Here is a 17,500-nt window from a genome sequence, read left to right on the forward strand (position 1 = left end):
TCTTTTGACCGTCTTCACATTCATTTCCCTTTCTCCTTATCTCCATCTTCTATCACCCTCCCTTCTCCTCTTTACACTATCAATTATCTATTTTTATCTTCTTCCTTCTATTTATTCATTTATCCATAACACCATCTGCTATTCTTCATTATTCTATTCACTCATCTTTCATGTCTTCCTTTTCTTCTCTCCCTCCGTCATTATCTTCTTCTTCTTCTTCCTCCTGCTCTTTCACAATATCTCTGTTCTTCGCTTTTTCTTCTTTGCCAGCCTTTATTCTCTTTTTTTCTTTCTCTCCTTTTATTTTCTTTTTCTCTCCCATCGTTTATCTTATCTCCTCTTTTCTCTTTCTCGTGATCAGGTTTTGTGTTTTAGTTTGGTTTTTATTCTTTGTTTTGTCTTCTTTTTTCATCATCTTTGTTTCCTTCTCCTCTTTCTTTTCCTCCTCTTCTTCTCGATTTTTTTCTTCTTCATCTATTTTTTTCTTCTTTTTCCTTCTCTTGCTCTTACTTTTATCTTCCCCTCCACCTCCCCTTTCTTCTCCTTTTCTTTCTTCTCCTCCTCCTCCTCCTCCTCCTCCTCCTCCTCCTCCTCCTCTCACTCTGTTCGTGAAATTGAATCCCCCATGACATTTAAATTCAATCTCGTATTTTTGTCACACACACACACACACACACACACACACACACACACACACACACACACACACACACACACACACGTAAACAAACGAAGTCTCAAAAAAAACTTTTCCATGTTAAACACACTCGAAGAAAACTTCTGATTAATTTAGCTTTAGAGAAGTCGTAGAGAGAGAGAGAGAGAGAGAGAGAGAGAGAGAGAGAGAGAGAGAGAGAGAGAGAGAGAGAGAGAGAGAGAGAGAGAGAGAGAGAGAGAGAGAGAGAGAGAGAGAGAGAGAGAGAGAGAGAGAGAGAGAGAGAGAGAGAGAGAGAGAGAGAGAGAGAGAGAGAGAGAGAGAGAGAGAGAGAGAGAGAGAGAGAGAGAGAGAGAGAGAGAGAGAGAGAGAGAGAGAGAGAGCAATTAGTATTTTTAGGAAACTTGTTTGATTAAAGGAAATTAGAATAGAGCGTCTTACTGCTGGACTCACTAATTACTTGTTGAGTTTTCAGTCACTTGCATGTTTAGAATCCAGGAGAGAGAGAGAGAGAGAGAGAGAGAGAGAGAGAGAGAGAGAGAGAGAGAGAGAGAGAAAATACCCACGATTGGTAGATTGAAAAAGTGGCGAGGTCCGGAAATGAATATACAGCGTCTTGTTAATTGGGTCTGTAGTGAATGACTTATCCACTGAATTTTCTACATGTATTGACAGAAAAGGAGGCAGGATATAATTAACTGTAGAAATAAAAAAAAAAAAAAAAATCTTGGTTATTGGGTTTAATTATGTGTAGGATGTAGGAAGAGAGGTTTATACGTTTTTTTTTTTTTTCTGCAAGAAGGGAAGCTGGCCAAGAGTAACAAACCCTCATCCTCCCCAAAAAAGGCCCCACTTGCTTGCCAGTTCCCTTACATAATAACAGAGTTGTCCAAAAGTCTGGGATAAATGTCTTGAAACAAATGTGGAAAGGATATGAGGTTAAGTTGAAAAAGTTTTAAGTTAGGTAAGAGGAATTTATGACTAATTGTTTGTTTTTAGGTCGAGTTATGAGTTTATGAATAGATGATGATGTTGATGATACTGCTACTTATATTTTACACTGATATTTACCGCTATACTGCAATTCTGAGTCATTATGGGAACAAAGGACCAGCCGTCTCAACCTTTTTTTTTATACCATGTGGGCTTTTCACGGGAATTTATGGGCTTAAGGGGATACTTTTTGGGATACCTCCTATCTCAAAGACCACGAGCTAGGAAACCGTTGCCCCAAGTGAGGAAGCCCAACCTACACTCGGACCGTGGACAGGATTCGAACCCGTGCGCTTGGAGATCCCTCGGACCCCAAAGCACGCATGGTCCCACTGTACCACGGCGGCACCTTTTACTTCTAAATAAATCTTTGTATAGCACATTCACTTCTATTTAAAAATCCTGCTCTAAATCCCATCACTTCTATACAAATCCTTCTCTTTCATTCATTCGTTGTTAGATCCTTCTCTATTATCAACTCCTTCTCTATAATCCTTCTCAATAACCCATTCAATGTCATATAAATCCTTCTCAATAACCCAGTACTTCTTCACTAATCCTCTCTGACCCATCACTTCTACAAAAATCTTTCTCTATAACCCAGTACTTTTTGATTAATCCTTCTCTCTGACCCATCACTTCTACATAAATCCTTCTTTATAACCCATTCACTTCTAAACAAATCCTCTATACCCCATCAATCTATACAAATCCTTCTCTCTGACCCCATCACTTCTATACAAATCCTTCTCTGTAATCCATTCACTTCTATACAAATCCTTTTCTATAATCCATTTACTTCTTCACAAATCCTTTTCTATAACAAATCCTTCTCTGTAATCTATTCACTTCTATACAAATCCTTCTCTAAAATCCATTCACTTCTAAACAAGTTCTCAGTAATCCGTCACTTCTATACAAATCCTTCTCTGTAACTACCTACAATAACTATGAAGGCATATAATTTTTGCTACATTTCTTTATATAATTGTATAGTATAACAAAGACAAATATAATCCTTTTAATCCCCTTTCTTCTTGTCTGTCGCCCCATAAATTGTTTTGTTTTGCTGTGCCTTGAATGACAACCCTTCCATTACTTTACTTCTCTTTTTGCTGTCATTCAGAACACTGGCAGATATTATTTGGGTGGACATAAGAAAAACAAGGAATAAAAAGTACACATTTTATATACAACAAGTATTTTAGAAGCTACAGAATAGATGATAATAAAGAATAACAAGCAGTAAGAAAAATTAACAGTATATATGGAGAGAGAGAGAGAGAGAGAGAGAGAGAGAGAGAGAGAGAGAGAGAGAGAGAGAGAGAGAGAGAGAGAGAGAGAGAGAGAGAGAGAGAGAGAGAGAGAGAGAGAGAGAGAGAGAGAGAGAGAGAGAGAGAGAGAGAGAGAGAGAGAGAGAGAGAGAGAGAGAGAGAGAGAGAGAGAGAGAGAGAGAGAGAGAGAGAGAGAGAGAGAGAGAGAGAGAGAATGTTCGATTCAGCTAGTGAAATCTGAAGCCACTGATCATTTACCAAGAGCATTCAAACCCACATCACGTCAACACTCAAAGCCAAATTTTTGAAACATTTCCGCTCGCATCTCCATTACTTTTAAAGGTTCTGATTGACGTGACACGGGTTTTCAAGGGTGTTTTTATGTTTCTAGTGACAGATAAATAAGTTTTCCATACTGTATTCTTGAAAAATAAGTTGATCATCTTTGTGGTCTTCAGGAATAGTCGTATTGAGAGAGAAAAGGGTCTCGGAACAGGCCTCCGTCTTACACACACACACACACACACACACACACACACACACACACACACACACACACACACACACACATCGCGTAGTGTAGTGGTTAGCACGCTCGACTCACACTCGAGAGGGTCCGGGTTCGAGTCCCGGAGGCGGCGAGGCAAATGGGCAAGCCTCTTTCTTAATGTGTAGCCCCTGTTCACCTAGCAGTAAATAGGTACGGGATGTAACTCGAGGGGTTGTGGCCTCGCTTTCCCGGTGTGTGGAGTGTGTTGTGGTCTCAGTCCTACCCGAAGATCGGTCTATGAGCTCTGACCTCACTCCGTAATGGGGAAGACTGGCTGGGTGACCAGCAGACGACCGAGGTGAATTACACACACACACACACACACACACACACACACACACACACACACACCTTCGCCGATGATATCACCCTACACCTTTCCACGTCTTTTCAGAGGTGACTAACCCTTCGAGAAGTTAACAGTTCCAGCAGGGACGCCACAGAACGCCTAACTTCTGATTTTTCTAAAATATCTGATTGGAGCAGAGAAAACTTACTCGATACTTCCCTATCAACTCGACACAACCTTCCAGACAACTATCCCTCATCCCCTCTTCTACACTGAATATCCTCGGTCTGTTCTTTACTCATAATCTGAACTGGAAGCTTCACATCTCATCTCTTGTTGAAACAGCTTCTATGAAGTGATGCGTTTTGAAGCGTCTCCGCCAGTTTTTTTCTCACCTCTTCAACTGCTAACTCTCTGCAAGGGCCATATCCGCCCATGAATGGGGTACTCTTCGTATGTGGGGGTTCCATTCACACAGTTTTATCAAATCAAAATCTTTTTGTCTAATTAACTCCCCTCCTATGACTTTTCTCACCGCTGTAATGTTGGATCTCTTGCTATCTTCTACCGCTATTTTTCATGCTAACTGCTTTTCTGATCTTGCTAATTGCATGCCTCCCCTCCTCCTGCTGCCTCGCTGCACAAGGCTTTCTTCTTCCTCTCACCCCTATACTCTGTCCAACTCTCTAATGCAGGAGTTAAACCAGTACTCTCAATCATTCATACCCTTCTCTGGTCAATTCTGGAACTCGCTGCCTGCTTCTGTATTTCCAACTTCCTACGACTTGACTTCATTTAAGATGGAGGTTTCAAGACATTTTTTTCCTATCTTTTGGCTAACTCTCTCGGGCCTGCAAGGGCACTGGTAACTAAGTGGGACTTTTTTTTTTTTTTTGTTGTTGCCAGCTTTTCGCTCTTACATAAACACACACACACACACACACACACACACACACACACACACACACACACACACACACACACACACACACACACACACACACACACACACACACACACACACACACACACACACACATTAGTGGTTACCACGCTCGATTCACAATCGAGAGGGTCCGGGTTCGAGTCCCGGAAAGCGGCGAGGCAAAATGGGCAAGCCTCTTAATGTGTGGCCCCTGTTCACCTAGCAGTAAATAGGTACGGGATGTAACTCGAGGGGTTGTGGCCTCGCTTTCCCGGTGTGTGTTGTGTGTGTTGTGGTCTCAGTCCTACCCGAAGATCGGTCTATGAGCTCTGAGCTCGCTCCGTAATGGGGAAGACTGGCTGGGTGACCAGTAGGTGACCGTGGTGAATTACACACACACACACACACACACACACACACACACACACACACACACACACACACACACACACACACCTGAGATCTCATTCCATATATGTCTTTCTATCATTGTGTCGTTTTGATAATGGCATCTTTTGAGGAGGAAGTAAAGAAAAGGTAGGAAGAGAAGGAAAAGTAGGACGAGAAGGGGAGGAGGAGGAGGAGGAGGAGGAGAGAAAGAGTAGGAGGAGGAGAAGGAGGAGGAAGTGGAGGAGGAAAAGGAGGAAGAAGGAAGAAGAGGAAGAAAAAAAAAAGAAGCAAAAGGATGACAATGATTATGGTGATGATAATGATAATGATAAAGAAGACGAGGATAAACAAAAGAACAAGATGGACAATACACACACACACAAAAAAAAAAAAAAAAAAAACAGGAACCAGAAACAGGGACAAAAACCAAGAAAAAAAGAACAAAAAAACCACAACAACAAGAATGAAGAACGAAAAAAAAGACAAACGGAGGAAAAGAGATAGAGAAAGGAAGAGAAGAGCGATAAAGAAGAAGAGAATGAAGAAAGACGAGAGAAGGAAAATGAAAAAAGACAAACAAATGAAAAGCGATAGAGAAGAAGGAAGAAAAGAGCGGTAAGGAAGAAGAGGGAGAAAGAGGGAAGAAGAGGAACAAAGGGAACAGATGTCAGATTATACATGAAGTTTTCCACCTTAAGCCAGACGGGGAAGAGAAAATAATTTCCATACGAGTGTGTGAAGATGTGTTACGAGGCTTTTCAGGGAACCAGTCATTTAATTTCAGTCTCCAGAAGAAAGAAAAGGGGAAATAATTTTGAAGAGAAGAAAGGCGGAGAACAATTTAATTTCACTGTCTCTAGGGGGAAAAATAAAATAAAGAGACCGAGTAGATAGATTGATGAAAGTGAAGGATGAAAGTAGACAAATTGAAAAGGAACAAGGGAACTGGAAAAATAGTAGACGTGTTGAAGAGAAGAAAAGCGGAAAAGAATTTGATTTCATTGTCTCAAAGAAGAAAAATTGAAATATGAGAATACAAGACAGATTGAAGAAAGTGAAGGATAAAAGTAGACAAACTAAAAAAAAAAGAAAATGAGAAATGATTTTGAAGAGATAAAAGGCAGAGAACAGTTTAATACCACTGTCTCAAGGGAAAAATCAAAATATAAGAACTACAACACATGCTGAAAAATGTGAAGGATGAAAACTAGACAAATTGAAAAAAAAAACAAAAGAAATAGACATATTGAAGAGAAGAAAGGGAGAAGGACCATTTAATATCACTGTCAAGGGGAAAAAGAAATCAAAATATGAGACCTTCAAGACAGACTGAAGAAAGTGAAAGATGAAAACCAAACAAATTGAAAAAGAAAAGGAGAAATAATTTTGAAGAGATGAAAGGCAGAGAATAATTTAATTTCACTGACTCAAGGGGAAAAATCAAAATATAAGACGTGCACAAGACAGATTGAAGAAAGTGGAAGATGAATAGAAGGCAAATTAAAAGAGAACGGGAGAAATAGGCATAGTGAAGAGAAGAAGATATGGAGAACAATTTAATTTCATTGTCTCAAAGAATATGAGAATTAGTAGATAGAACGAAGAAAGTGAAGGATAAAAACTAGACAAAATGAAAAGAAACAGGAGAAATAGACATAGAGAAAAAAAGAAAGGTGGAGAACCATTTATTTACAGTCCCAAGAGAAAAAGAGAAAATATGAGAACAAGTGAATAGATTGAAGAAAGTGAAGGATGAATAGCAGACAAATTGAAAAAGAAAAGGGGAAATAATTTTGAAGAGAAGAAAGGCGGAGAACAATTTACTTTCAGTTTTATAGAGGAAAAATCAAAATATGAGAATACAAGACAGATTGAAGAAAGTGAAGGATAGAAGTAGACGAACTGAAAAAAAAAAATGGGAAATGATTTAAGAGAAAAAAGGCAGAGAACAATTTAATTTCAGTCTCAAGGGAAAAAAAAAAAAAAAGAAACCTAATAGATAGACTTAAGAAAGTGAAGGATGAAAATAGACAAATTGAAAAGGAAAAGGAGAAAGAGACATGTTGAAGAGAAAGAAGGGGCAGAACCATTTAATTTCATTGTCTCAAGGGAAAAAATAAAAAAAGACACCTCGTAGATAGATTGAAGTAAGTGAAGGATGAAAACTAGACTAGCTGAAAAAGAACAAGACAATTTATAGACACGTTGAAGAGACAAGAAAGAGAGAACAACTTAATTTCACTGTCTCAAGAGGAAAAAGATGAAAATATGAGAACTAATAGATGAATTGAAGAAAGTGAAGGATGAAACTAGAAAAACTATAAAAGAAAAGGAAAAATAGACATGATGAAGAGAAAGAAGGGGCAGAACCATTTAATTTCTTTGTCTCGAGGGAAAAAAAATAAAATATGAGAACTAATAGATAAATTGAAGAACGTGAAGGATGAAAACTAAACAAATTGAAAAGGAAAAGGAGAAAAACATACTGAAAGGAGGAAAGGAGCAGACCCATTTAATTTCATAGTCTCAAGAAGGAAAAAAAGGAAAGTAAGAGAACAAATAAACAGATGCAAGAAAGTAAAGGAGAAAAACTAAAGAAACTGGAGAAACAAAAGGAGAAATAGACATAATGAAAAGAAAAGAAAAAGAAAACCAGATATATAGATTAATGAAACGAAAGAAGGACAAGTAAATTAAATAAAGAAACAAATTTAAGAGAAGGAGATGGATTGAAGAGAGGAAGGAGAGCAAAACCAAATAGAATGAAGAACGGAGAGAAATAAAAGAGAAACAGAAAAATTAAAGAGAGAAAATGAAAAAAATTGACAAAACCGAAGGAGATAACTAAATAAATCTAAGACAAAAAAAAAAAAAACGAAACTGAATAAATTGAAGAAAGTAAAAAAGAAAAAAAGAAAATAGAGTAATAAAAAAGTGAAAAAAAGAAAAAGCAAAGAAGTAAAGGAAAGAGTAAAGAAAGAGGAGGAGGAGTCAAGGAACAAGAAGAGGAGGAGGAGGAGGAGGAGGAGGAGGAGGAGGGAGAAAGACCAAGGTTACTAGTTACAGGGGAAGATTCTGGTCTAATGGCAGTGTTGATTACGAGTGCAAGTTCTAAAGATCAGGTAAGGTCAGGTAGAAAAACATTAAGGAGTGTGAGAGGTCGTGCAAGAGAGAGAGAGAGAGAGAGAGAGAGAGAGAGAGAGAGAGAGAGCGCACCACCGAATCACCCAACTATCCTTCTAAGACACAGACACAACTAGGAGTGTTCAACATAGATAACACAAACGACATTGAGACGGAGAGAGGGAGAGACGAAAGACACAACATCCAATCACCAATAGACTCTTATACTACCGAAGGGCACCCAGCCAATGGATCTGAAGGGGCGGCAGCTGCAGGAAGGGACCAAGATTGCCACCGTCAGCAGTCAAGAGGAAATAAAGACGAATGGAGAGAAGGAATCAAGAGGAGGAGTAAAGTTGAAGAGTCACACAGTTGTTATTAGATATCTTGCACGAAGGAGGAGAAATACTGGGTGAGGGAAGAGGGCGGGGTGGGGTGACAGGAGAGGATGGGAAAGGAAGTAATGGTGATTGGATAACGAATAGCAGAAGGAGGAAGACTAGGAGGAAAAGGAGGAGGAGGAGGAGGAGGAGGACTACAAGAAGGAGGAAAATTTGATGGAAAGTGAGGTGGTGTGGAAGAAGAAAGGAAGGAAGGAGAAGAAGGAGGAAGAGTAGAAGAAGAAGATGAAAAGAAGAATAATGAGGACGAGAAAGAGGAGGAGTAATAGGGGTAGGAGGAAGAGACAGAGAATATGAATGAAAAGAAAGAAAATGAGGAGGAAGAGGAAGAAGAAGAGGAGAGGGAGGAGGAAGAGAAAGAAGAAACTAATAAAAAGAAAGAAAATGAGGAGGAATAGCAAGAAAGGGATGAGGAGGAGGAGGAGGAGGAGGAGAAAGAGGAGAAGAATAAAAAGAAAGAAAATGATGATGATGATGGTGAGGAGGAGGAGGAGGAGGAGGAGGAGGAGAAACATGATACGAAAAAAAAGAAGAGAGGAGGAGTAGGAGAAGGAGAAGAAGCAACAGGAGGAAGAGAATGAGGAAGAAGAGGAGAAAGAGGAGAAGGAAAGATGATATGATAAACAACACAACAACACTTTACGACCCTTAGGAAAATGAAGCAAGCAAAAAGAAAACAGAAAAGATACAAACAAGGTCATGATGAGACCCCTCGGAAAATACACGTAAAAAAACACAAACTTTAAGGAGGCGCAGGTAAGAAACGATCCTGAGGTAATTAATTAAATGAGATGCCACGAGCAGGTAAGCCTCGACAGGTGATTGAAGTCATTAGGCTGCCTAACAGGTGACTCAGTTAATTAGGCTCCAGGTAAGGGAGTTTTAAGGTTACTTGACAGGTAACTAATTAATAGGTAAGCGTTTCAAGGTCATATAGTTGCTTGGCGTAATTATCGCTATCATTATTATCATTATTATTATTATTGATAGAGGTGGTGATTAACATAGAAAGAGATTATATATTTATTTCAGAGAGGAAGATTTACAGATGCAATGGCCGTGTGTGTGTGTGTGTGTGTGTGTGTGTGTGTGTGTGTGTGTGTGTGTGTGTGTGTGTGTGTGTGTGTGTGTGTGTGTGTGTGCGTGTGTGTAAAAAAATAAGTCTAGACACAGTATTTATTATTCAATATGGAACAACACAGTCAATATAAGTATTCCTATGGTGAGAACACATGAAAATCGAATCCTCTTTAATGTAAGTAACGTATACAATAATAATAATAATAATAATAATAATAATAATAATAATAATAATAATAATAATAATAATAATACATGGGTTACTTAAAGACATATGTAAGTGTTTTATAAGTGTATATTATGAACAGCTTGATTATCATAAGTTTGGAAGGTAAGTATAAACACACACACACACTAAATGATACTCTTAAGTAGTAATAGTAGTAATAGGAGTAGTAATAGTAATAGTAGTAGTAATAGTAGTAGCAAGTAACATCAACCTTAGTTACTTTATTCATAAGTGTACCTAAGTTATGTAGTAGTAAAAAGTAAGCAAACAAATATCCTTCGACTTTTTTATCTTGTATGTTAGTTGATATCTCTGTCTGTCTGTCTGTCGGTCTGTCATTTCACCTGTCCACCTCCCTGTCTGATTGTCAAGGTAAGAAAAGATGATTTGAGAAAAAGAGACACGTGTAACGGAGTAGATAGATAGATAGATTCACATAGATAAAGGTAGATAGATAGATATAGATAGATAGATAGAGAGATAGATCCACATATATACAAGGTAGATAGATAGATAGATAGATAGATAGATAGATAGAGATAAGTAGACAGATATATACGTAGATAGATAAATAGATAGATAGATAGACATAGATAGATAGATAGATATAGATAGATAGATAGACATAGATAGATAGATAGATAGATAGATTGATAGACAAAGACAAAAAAACAGATGGAGAAATGCTAGATAGACAAACACAATGAGAGAGAGAGAGAGAGAGAGAGAGAGAGAGAGAGAGAGAGAGAGAGAGAGAGAGAGAGAGAGAGAGAGAGAGAGAGAGAGAGAGAGAGAGAGAGAGAGAGAGAGAGATAGGAAGACAGACAGGTAAACAGACAGACATACAGACAGACGCACCACTGCCTCACCCGCCCATCACATCCCAGCCTTCACTAGTAATGAGGTAAAGTCTGAACGCTTTCCTTCCCTTTCCTTTGCCCATTGGCTTTACAAATACATAAATACATACACTCATACATATGTGAAAATTAATGGAAAGTACCTGTGGAGAGCAGAATAAAGGAGTAAATTAGAAGCTAGCTTTTTTTTATAAACTAATTTCACGAAGCATATCAAATTATTTTTCTATATAGTTTTACATTAATGTTTGTTCAAGTTTTGTTTTCATTTTCATAGTTTTTTTTTTATAGTGTTCTCTTTTCTTTGTCCTTTCGCATCAATGAAGTCAAATATCGTTATTAATATTCTACAAACTTCTACTTACTTATTTATTGATATGAAAAAGGGCTACAGTTTTTTATCTATTCAATTTCCATTCGCACAATAAAAGCCACATTTGAAGACCTACACTTTCTATAGACTCAAATTCCACTCTCTTAAAAAAATTGATTTAATGGCTATATTTTTAAAGTCTATTCAAATTTCCACTCGCACTTGTCACCACTTGGATATGTCGACACTACTAAGGCTCCTTTGAACACTTTTGAATGCGTTATGAGCGTCTGTGAGGGAAAGAAACATAGACACCAAGAACGATGGATTATAGGACCACTGAAAATTAAAAGACATGTCACAGCTTCAGTTCTTTACGCACACAGGAACATGCAGGGTATACAGGTACGTAAAATAAATAAATAACCATTATTTTTTTTTCGTGCACAAAACATAACTGAAAGCTGAAATGTACGATCACTAAAAATTAACGTGCATGTCACAGTTTCATTTCTTTTGCACAGAGGAACAGGCAGGGTATACAGGTACGTAAAATAAATAAATAACCATAGTTTCTTTTTGTTTTGTGCAAAGAAGCATGATAACTGAGAGGTGAAATGTACGATCACTAAAACAATGTGCATGTCACTGTTTCATTTCTTTTCGGACAGAGGAACTGAAGCGATATGGCGGTACGAAAAATAAATAAATAGTCATAGTTTCTTTTTGTTTCGTGCACAGAAGCATGTTAACTAAAAGGTGAAAGGCAAGATCACTAAAAATTAAAATGCATGTCACTGTTTCATTTATTTTCTCTCGTGCAAACAGAGGAACAGACAGCTGGGATGTGGAAGCACCAAAAATAAATATAAAGCCATAGTTTCTTTTTGGTTTGGTGCACAGAACCGTGATAACTGAAACAATTCGTAGGATCACTAAAGATTAACTTATGCAGCACTGTATCTTTTTTCCCGCACATGTAGTCATAGAAATAGACAGTTATGATAGAGTTACCCCAAATAAACCCTAAAATCAATATACTTCTTTCGAATACAAGAAAATAATACGAAAGATAAAATACAGAACACTCAAAAAATAAAGTTTCATTTCACTTTCATTAAATTTCTTTTCGCTCGTGCAAACAGAGGAACAAATATGCCGGATGTACAACTAACAAATATAAATCACCGGTTTCAATTCCTTTCATACACAAAGCATAGCAACAGGAAGGTGGAATACACGAACACCAAAAAAAAAAAAAAAAGCTTTATTTCACCATTCCATTTCTCTTCGTTCGTGCAAACACAATAACAAACAGGCGGGATACATAGCTGCCGAAGACAAATAAATCACCAGTTTCAATTATTTTCATACACACAAGCATGGAAATATACGGCTAACAAAATAACAAAGCTTCATATCACCACCACTGCCTTCCATACGTACAAATACATACCATTACATGCAACACAAAACCACTCGAAACAAGCCTTCATCACTATCGTTCTTCCTTTCCGACATTAAAAATTTATTACAGATTCCTTTTCAAAATTTGCTTCACTCCCTCTCGTATTAGCAAACAGTAACGAAAAGTAACGAAATATAGAGTAATAAAATATAAACATCAAAATCACCATCTTACTAATTTTCTCGCATATAAAATACGATAATGAACCAGAAAATAAAGAACGACGTAACTTGAAACTATAAAAACTATCACTCTCACTTACTTTTTCATGTAAAAACTTAAAAAATGACTAGATAAAATACAGATCCATGAACTTGAACCTTCAAAACCACGATCTCCACATTTTTTTTTCTTTCCGACGTAAACACCTGAGATGAGAAAACAAAATGTATAACTATTAACTTTAGCTTTCAAGATCAAGAACTTCGCTCCTTTCCACGTAAGAATTGGACGATGCAATACTTAACCATCAACTCAAACTTCCAAAACCACGATGATAACTTTTTCTCTACTTCGACATACAAAAATAAGAAGAAATACTGAACCTTCAACTTAAATCTTTAAAATCACTTGCCTTTTGTCCTTTTCCTACATAGACACACCATAATAGGAGGATAAAAGAAAACGAAATATTCACAATTATGATTATAACTCCTACACAGAAAGACGATAATAGGGAGATGAAATACAACATTTTCAACTTAAGCCTTTAAAATTAAGATTCCTATTCCTGAACTGACAACATGAAAAAAGAGATTGAAAACAAAACAGAATCTTTCAAATTACAATTATAACACAAAAATAAAGATAGAATGCAAAAATCTTTCACTTTAACCTTTAAAATCAAAATCACCATTTCCTCTAATGCACCGACACCAAAATAATGAAAAATAGAAAAAAAGAAAAATCCTCAAAAATTACGTTCATTCTTACATGAAAATGCAAAATAATATTGATATGGAAAACAAAATCTTTAACTTCAACCTTTAAAGTCAAGATCACCAGTACTTTTCCTGCACTGAAAAAAAATCCTTAAAATCACGTCTAATCCTACGTAGAAACATAAATCACTCAAATTAAACCTTGTAAACCATCTCTGCTTCCTTCACTAGACACAAAGCACCACATACCAGGGCAGAATGCGAGACCACCAAAGATCAACCTGCATTATCACTTCACTTCATGTCACCACAACGACACATGCAAGACCAACGCGAGTCAATAGAAGTGTGTGGACAGCCGTGTGATTATACCAGAATTCCCGCACACACTATATTCACTTCACATAGAACAGGTAAAGTAATATTCATCTCCGCACAACTACTCCATTGCACGGTACAGTAAAAAGCTACGTAAAATAGTCCACATATATATATAATTCCCTGCGCTTTATCTCCCCGTATCAAGCCATAACACACATTTGCGCGGCCATTTTATCCTACTTTTTTTTCACATCCTGATTTCCGGTACACCATCGACTCCATCAGACTCCCTTTTATCGTTTCATCATTACAAACCACAACTTTCACATTTGCGAGCACGTATCAACCCATTTCTTTTTCGTTTTCTTTCCGCATACCATCTACTCAATCAACATCCCTGCCTGCTTGTCGTCACACACCAATAAGTCAAACCTTCTCTTACTTCCCTATAATCTATTCAGTATCGTTCACTCACTAAAGCAAATGGTGAATATTAAGATAAGACACACAGCTCTATTTACTTACCTCACTTTTTCTTTATTTTTCTATAGCATGTGGGTTTTTCACGGGAATTTATGGGCTAAAGGAAGTAGTTTTGTGTGTATCTCCTACCTAAAAGCCCACCCGCTAGGGAATCGTTACCCCCGAGGAAAAGGAAGCCCAACCCACACTCGGGCCGTGGACACGATTCGAACCCGTGCGCTTGGAGACCCTTAGGATCTCAAAACGTGCGTGGTTCCACTGTACCACGGCGACCCCTAAAAGTTTTCTGTACTATCAAAGATGGCGTCCTTCATAACAACAACAATAAATCTCACCTATTATCGTAGTAAGAGATGACATTTGACCATTCACATCACCTCGCCTGGTCACCACACGGCGCCACAATATCAAGCAAACAACCAGCCAATCACGTACAGTCTCGGTCATAAGCTGTATCCTTCGTCTTCATGGTGAATCGTAACCACCTCATCCTCCTTGTCATTCTCTCTCTCTCTCTCTCTCTCTCTCTCTCTCTCTCTCTCTCTCTCTCTCTCTCTCTCTCCATAATTACGCCTCTTTTCTACATTCAGATTGTTTTAAGCTTAACTATGAACACTAAGAATATCAAGTACCAAATATTATACAGATACGCGTTCTTATATTTCCTTGCTCTTTTTCACATGAACCAAGAATCATAGTTGCTTTCATTTCACTCGTATTTCCCGCGTCTTTTTCAGAATTAACTACTTGAATCAAACATTATATTGGCCAAAAACTGCAAAAACCTATTCTTTTTATCCCTTTCTTTCTAGTAAATGTTTATAAAGACTCCAAACATGGTTTTTAGTGTTTTGAATTGTAGCATACCGCAGTGAATGTAATGAATATAAACACTATTATAATCTCGAGTACTCACGCTCCCCGCAGCACATTACAGCTTCCTCCACATCACGGCGCCATCTCTCTTCCTCTTCCTCTTCCCTGCTCGATTCCACGTTCCTAATTCGCATACAAGCACACACAGACATAACTACACGTACTACTCTCGCCTCACACCTCGCTGGCTGCCGACGCACTCACAGGCTCAGCACTCAAGGCTCGGATTCATAGACGCTCGAACAGGAACTATCGAAACCTCACTAAGATTTACTGGAATCTAAATAATGTCTTCTACTGCTTCGCCTTCCAGATCTCTCGTGTGCTTTCATCGTGGGTTCGTATTTACTTATTGTCGAGTTCCTTTTTTGATGCTGACTTGCTGTCTTTGTGCTATTTTGATTACATTTGTCAGGGTTTAGTTAACGGTTCGAGATTAAAAAGGCCTGTATTCTGAAACGCTTCGCTCTCACACCACGACTATACTTTCAAACACCACAGAGATTATGATCAGCCGAGATCTCAAGAGTGTTTCTCCTATTAATAATGTAGAAATCTTGTTAATCTTTCACTAGAACCATAAAAAAATCTTAAAACCCAGTATCACTTCTACAGCCTTTGAAAGTAATCGAGGCGCGAACAGAAATGCTTCAGAATATGCTCCTCGGAAACTTAAGCGGCTCGGAACAGCGTGCACTGCCTCTCTGGGTACGTTACTAATTAGTGTTGCGGTATAGTAAGTTCTCTTTACGGTACTGCGCGGCGTAATGAGCCACACATGCTGGATATTCAACGCAACTCAACTCCTCTCTTCCCGCGCGTTGCTTCCCCGCGGCGGACATGAAGCTGAAGAAACAGTGAGAGGAGGAAATCTTTACCCATCGTTCATCTCCCACCTCGCTGTTTCCCGGCCACTTACTCTCCCCCTCCTCACTCTTCCCCCTCTCCCTGCCTCGCCCCCTCTCCTTCCCATATCCTCCACCTAGAAATACATTCTCTCTCTCTCTCTCTCTCTCTCTCTCTCTCTCTTCTATTACCTACTCTGTCGCTCCCTGTCTCTCTCGCTTCGATCTCTTCACTCTATCCCTGCCAGCTCCCCTACATCCCTTGCCCTCCTTAATTTTCCTTCCATTACTTCCTACTTTGCTTCCTTTCCTGTTCGCTACTTCCCCGCCACTTCCCTGTCACTTTCCTGTCCCCATAGCTCCCTCCCTGCCTGGCTGCCTTCCTTCACGTCTCCTGACACACACACGCCGCCCCGCTCGTCCCCAGCCACCTGCCGCCGCCCTTTGATCGTCGCACCGCCGGAATGTCGCTCAAGTTTATGGTAAATGTGTTTAGTAGTGGAGCGGAACGAGACTCAGGGAAGGTTTTGATCTTGGGGCTTCAGGGTTCATGGTTCAGGGTTCAGGGTTCAGGCTTCAGATCTGGCAGCTGTGTGGTGGTGTGTGTTTCTCTTCACCCGAACACAAGGACCCGACACCGTAATTAAGTAGTGTTGTATAATGAAAGCGATGACCTTTGTGGCTACCTTACCGTATAAAAGAGATTGATTACAATACTACCAGCAAATAAAGATCATACACGATGTAAAATGCTCACATGTCGAGTTTTAGTCTGAATACAAAACATACAAAGGACTAAAATAAAAGTAAGAGTCAGGCCACACGGCAGGCATTGTGTGACACACACTCGGGTGCGGCACACACCTCACGGCTCAGGGTCGCTCGCCCCGCCCCGCTGTGCGCCTCGCGCCTCACCTTTCATTTGAAAACTGTCCAAACCAATCTGGAAATGAATGATTTAGCGCTTCCCTGCACGCGGGAAGCACACGTGGCTATTTTTTACTTCTAACACTACCGCCATCAAGCGCCCTGCCAGCCGCTGCAGGCTGTGGTGGGGGGTGGCGCCCCCTGCTGTTGAGGCGAGGCTAGGCGTCATTCTCCAGCTCCTCCTCCATAAGCGTGGCGTAGGGCACCTGGAAGAGCGTGGTGTCGTCCATGATGGTTTCCTGGCGCTGCAGGACGATGTGGGTGTGCGGGTGGTGGGTGGCGATGTCCGGGGGAGTGGGGGACACCCGCAGCTCGGGCGTGGTGCACACAGGCTCAGCGCCGGCTGAGGAGGGGCCCGCCGTGGGGGAGCGACGCAAGCTGGTAACGGACGTGCTGTCCAGGCTGCGGCCGCGCGCCACCGCCTCCTGTGGGCCCGGCGTGGTGGAGCGGTAGTGCTCCAGGTCCAGACTCTGGCTCTGGCACGAGCGGCGGCGTGCCAAGGGGTGGTGCGGCACGCCCAGGCCCTCGCCCAGCCCTGGCTGCGTGCCGTGCACCGCGCTCTCCTCGCTGTACCCCCGGCCTGCAATGAGACACGTGCACAGCGTCACGCTCGGCCT

General features: G+C 39.8%; 1 protein-coding gene across 1 annotated transcript in view; it reads right to left on the minus strand.

Annotated features, from left to right (window-relative positions):
- Nucleotides 1-10,657: 10,657 nt before the first annotated feature.
- Nucleotides 10,658-17,500, minus strand: part of LOC123512287 — a 143,041-nt gene continuing 136,198 nt past the window's right edge. Inside the window, exon 7 of the mRNA XM_045268611.1 lies at nucleotides 10,658-17,463. Within this exon, the coding sequence (XP_045124546.1) occupies nucleotides 17,042-17,463 (422 nt within the window). The 3' untranslated portion in view covers nucleotides 10,658-17,041. The remainder of the gene's footprint in view (nucleotides 17,464-17,500) is intronic.

This window comes from Portunus trituberculatus, chromosome 33 (genome assembly GCF_017591435.1).
Source record: "Portunus trituberculatus isolate SZX2019 chromosome 33, ASM1759143v1, whole genome shotgun sequence".
Lineage (NCBI taxonomy): Eukaryota > Metazoa > Arthropoda > Malacostraca > Decapoda > Portunidae > Portunus > Portunus trituberculatus.